The sequence below is a fragment of the Cyprinodon variegatus genome, unplaced genomic scaffold (genome assembly GCF_000732505.1).
Source record: "Cyprinodon variegatus isolate N-32 unplaced genomic scaffold, C_variegatus-1.0 Scaffold316, whole genome shotgun sequence".
Classification (NCBI taxonomy): domain Eukaryota; kingdom Metazoa; phylum Chordata; class Actinopteri; order Cyprinodontiformes; family Cyprinodontidae; genus Cyprinodon; species Cyprinodon variegatus.
In genome coordinates, this window is record NW_015150769.1 from 772117 (window position 1) to 775679 (window position 3563).

The 3563-nt window shown below is 41.8% G+C and overlaps 1 protein-coding gene across 4 annotated transcripts in view; it reads right to left on the reverse strand.

Annotated features, from left to right (window-relative positions):
- kansl1 (KAT8 regulatory NSL complex subunit 1) overlaps positions 1-3563 on the reverse strand; it is a 54461-nt gene that overhangs the window by 6692 nt on the left and 44206 nt on the right. For 3 of the 4 annotated variants that reach the window (XM_015384566.1, XM_015384565.1, XM_015384567.1), the window contains exons 9-10: positions 753-980; positions 517-674 (exon numbers count right to left, since the gene is read on the reverse strand). In XM_015384566.1, the coding sequence (XP_015240052.1) occupies positions 517-674; positions 753-980 (386 nt within the window). The remainder of the gene's footprint in view (positions 1-516; positions 675-752; positions 981-3563) is intronic. The other variant, XM_015384569.1, reaches the window with a different exon arrangement.

Below are 3563 nucleotides of genomic sequence, written 5' to 3' on the forward strand. Positions count from 1 at the left end.
CGTTGTTTGTTCTACAGAAGCGGTTACTGCTGACAGCATGGATGGGAACAATGGTCATAAAGACCTCAACCTTTGACCTCCAATTTAAAATCACAGAATCAACACTGACGACTGACAGACCGGAGGAGACGGAAACGTAGGAACAAGCTTAGTCTGCCAGAGCAAAGCAGCTGATCTATAATTAACCACAAATAATTTCCCCAAACAAAAAATTCATTTTAGATTCTGAAAGTTTCAAACAGTCACATGATTCCAGCTCAGTGATAAAATCCAAACCTCAGCTTCCTGGTGTCACATCAAGGTCCTGGAGATGAAGGCGGGTTAGCAGTTTATTTTTTTTATTAAAAAATGAAGGCAAAGGAGATTTTTAAAGTTGGGAGTGTCGGACCAACTGGAAAAGACCAGGAATGGTTTTCTGTTCCTGTTCATCGGCTTCTGACACATTGTGAAGGTTAGTTTAAGGAGCCACTGAACAGAAGCGGTTAAAGTCTGGGCCGTGTTGTGGGGCGTCGTTACCGGTGTGCTGGGGAGGCTCTGGCTGCCGGCGCCGAGCTGTGTCGACGTATCGGACGACGTGGACAGCTGGCGCGTCAGAGGGCTGTGAAGCGACGAGTGCATGTTGGCCAGTGTTGTGCAGGGGCTGCCCGTGTCCAGGAAAAGTTTCGGGGAAGCTGCTGGAGAGAAGAAGCACGGATGTAGCGGGTGCGTTTGTACCCTGAAATGCTTTGGTGTGCGTGTGGTCAGGAACTCACTGTCAGCCCTCTCCAGTGAGTGCTCTCTTAATCTCTTGCGGCTGTAGTTCTTGTCGTAGGGCCCAAACGGAGAGGAGAGGGCGTGCAGCCGCTCCGTCTTGCAGCCGCCCTGGTTGTCCAGTCTGGGCATGCTCAGTACGGCGCTGCTGCTGCTGGTGCTGCTGTTCCCGCCCACGCTGACGTCCGCAGTCCTCTGCTTGTCAATACGATTCTTATAGTGGCTCAGTCCTGTGAAACCACACATGAAATCAGTTACTTTGTACATTACATATAGATATCGACCTTTTTAAAGAAGGTCAGTTTATCACAGGAATCCTGCCTGTCTGTTCCCTTTGGAGAAGATTCAGGGGTTAAACTAAGCCGGAACGGTCGGGTCCTGCAGACCAGAGAAAGACTTGGAGGCAGAAACTGCTGCCTCCTTCATATCTGTGCTACTTTATGCCCCAGACTTCAGCGCAAGCTAACCGATGAGAGCTAGCAGCGACTGATGTGACGAACTGCTCCACCAGCAGAGCTTAGCAGCTCCTCTAACTGTATGTAGCTGAACACCAGCAGCCAGTGTGAACGCCTCTGTCTCATTTTCAGCTCATTATTCGTGCAGCAAGCTTTTCCATTTTTATCTCTTTAATAGATCCAGAATAAAGATGTAGAGCTTTGGAAAAAGACCCAGATAAAAAGGATCAGAGACCTTGTTTGGACGTTTCCCTCTCATGTTCCTCCATCTAATTAAAATGTAAATATTTAGTTTTATTTTCAGCATTTCCTTTCAATAGTTCAACATTTTAGTTTATCTTTTTAAATAAAGTTGTGGATTGTCATGACATAATCAGGGAGTCTTAGAGGGATATGTATGTATGATCCTCATGTCATGGATGAAAGTGTTATAACACAAAAGCTTGGTTTTTAATCAGAAGTTAAAATAACTGCTGATCTTTTCCAGTTCTGTAGGTTTGATCAGCCTGAGTCACCGGCCGTTTCTCAATTCACAAGAACGCGAGTACAGACTCGTGTCCTCGCCAAGTCTGTTCTTCAGAAGAACCCAGGAAAGCCTGGACTTTCGCAGAATAAATCTGGGTCAACTGGAACAGAGGTGAACTAGTGACATCACCACATGCTCTGCTAGTCTGGAGCTACATTTCACCTCCTGTTATTAATAGTCTCTAGATAATAATAAATAATTTTTTCATTTAGTGGAGGAATAATAATGAACACAGTCAGATAAACACAAATCAAATTAACATTTTGCCAAATAAAAACAAACAAATCTCCATTAGAGCCAGCGGTCCTTCACAAACGGCTATGCAGAGAGAGGGCCGCCGACGACGGGCTAACGTTAGCCCTGGCTGCGGTTAGCCTCAGAGGTCTGCTGGTTGCCACGCTCCTCTCAACGTCAGAACTTTTTTTTTTTTTATTACGCATTAAATCAGTAAATGGGCCATATAGTGACGCTTTAAAGTATAATGATGTTATCTACCGTGTGTGTGTATACATCGTCAGGCTGCAGCCATGTCGATAATTCCTGGTTTCCACTTTTGTTGATATTAGCATTTTTCCCCCCATTCTCCAGCCTTTTCTCCGCCTCTAGCTTCTTTTCTGAACATACGGCTTTACGATCAACCAGAAGCAGTTCCACGCAAATATATTGCGATATATATCTCACAAAATTCTTTTTATAAACATTTTTTTAAATGAAAGCAATTTACATATCAAGATAATCACGTTTAATGAATTTTAATGCCATTTAAGGCCTTCAATTAAAAAATGATGACTTAATGACTTAATGATTTTTAATGACCCGCGGATTGCCTGTAAAATGATCTAAAAACGTACTTTTATTGAACAACGGCAACAGAAAAGAGAACTTTTAATGCTCTGAGCTCTGTGAGCGCTCCATTGGTCGCAGTGCATGCTGGGACATACTGGGGTCAGACTGCTCTGATGCATGATGCATTTTCAGTTTCAATGAATCAAATATTAGTCATTCCTGAATATTCATTTGAATACTTTAAATAATTCTCAAACAATCTAATTGGAGAAGCTGTTAATTATGGATTATATTATTGGTCTATATCCGGAAAATGAAGCTACTTTTATCCCTGATGCAAACTGGATTATTCTTTAACACATTCCAGAAACTTTGGCTCATTTATTAGGCAATCAGTTCTGAGTAACAACAACATGAATCGACTTGGATTTCTTGGAAAAGACGTTTCCAGCAGGAGGAACGTTACCGTGGAAATGAGCTTTAAATGGTTCCTGCAGCTGAGCCTTTGCGGTTTAAACGCTTCTATAGAGCCTACAGACTTTTAATCAAACAGAGATTCAGTTTAAAGCTCTGATTTAAGAAAGTTTTGGTGCCAAAAAAAATTAAATAATGAAAGAATATACAATAATATAGCTTAAGCTTTTATAGTTCTCAGCTTTGAAACCACATTAAATCAGGGAGAGAAAAATGCTTTGATGTTTTCCTATATCAGACTATTATTGAATAAAATCAGGTTAGTATCTTGACACAGAGCATTTCTCCAGTTTAACTTTATAAAGGAGGCTTTAAAACAGAGTTTATGAAGCTCCATGAAAAGCCAGTCAGGATTCCGGATATTAAACAGAATCTATGAACCTCAATGAGAGGAAAATATCATGTTAACGGTGCTGAGGGGCATCGTTCTAAAACCTGCCCAAACTCTATACAGCTCTGTGAGGTGCAGACAGACAGAAGTGGTTCTGGTATCAGAAACTGAAATGTACTGGTTCTATAGAAGAGTAAACTCTAGATCAGAGGCATTAAAGACATCTAAATACATAAAAGTG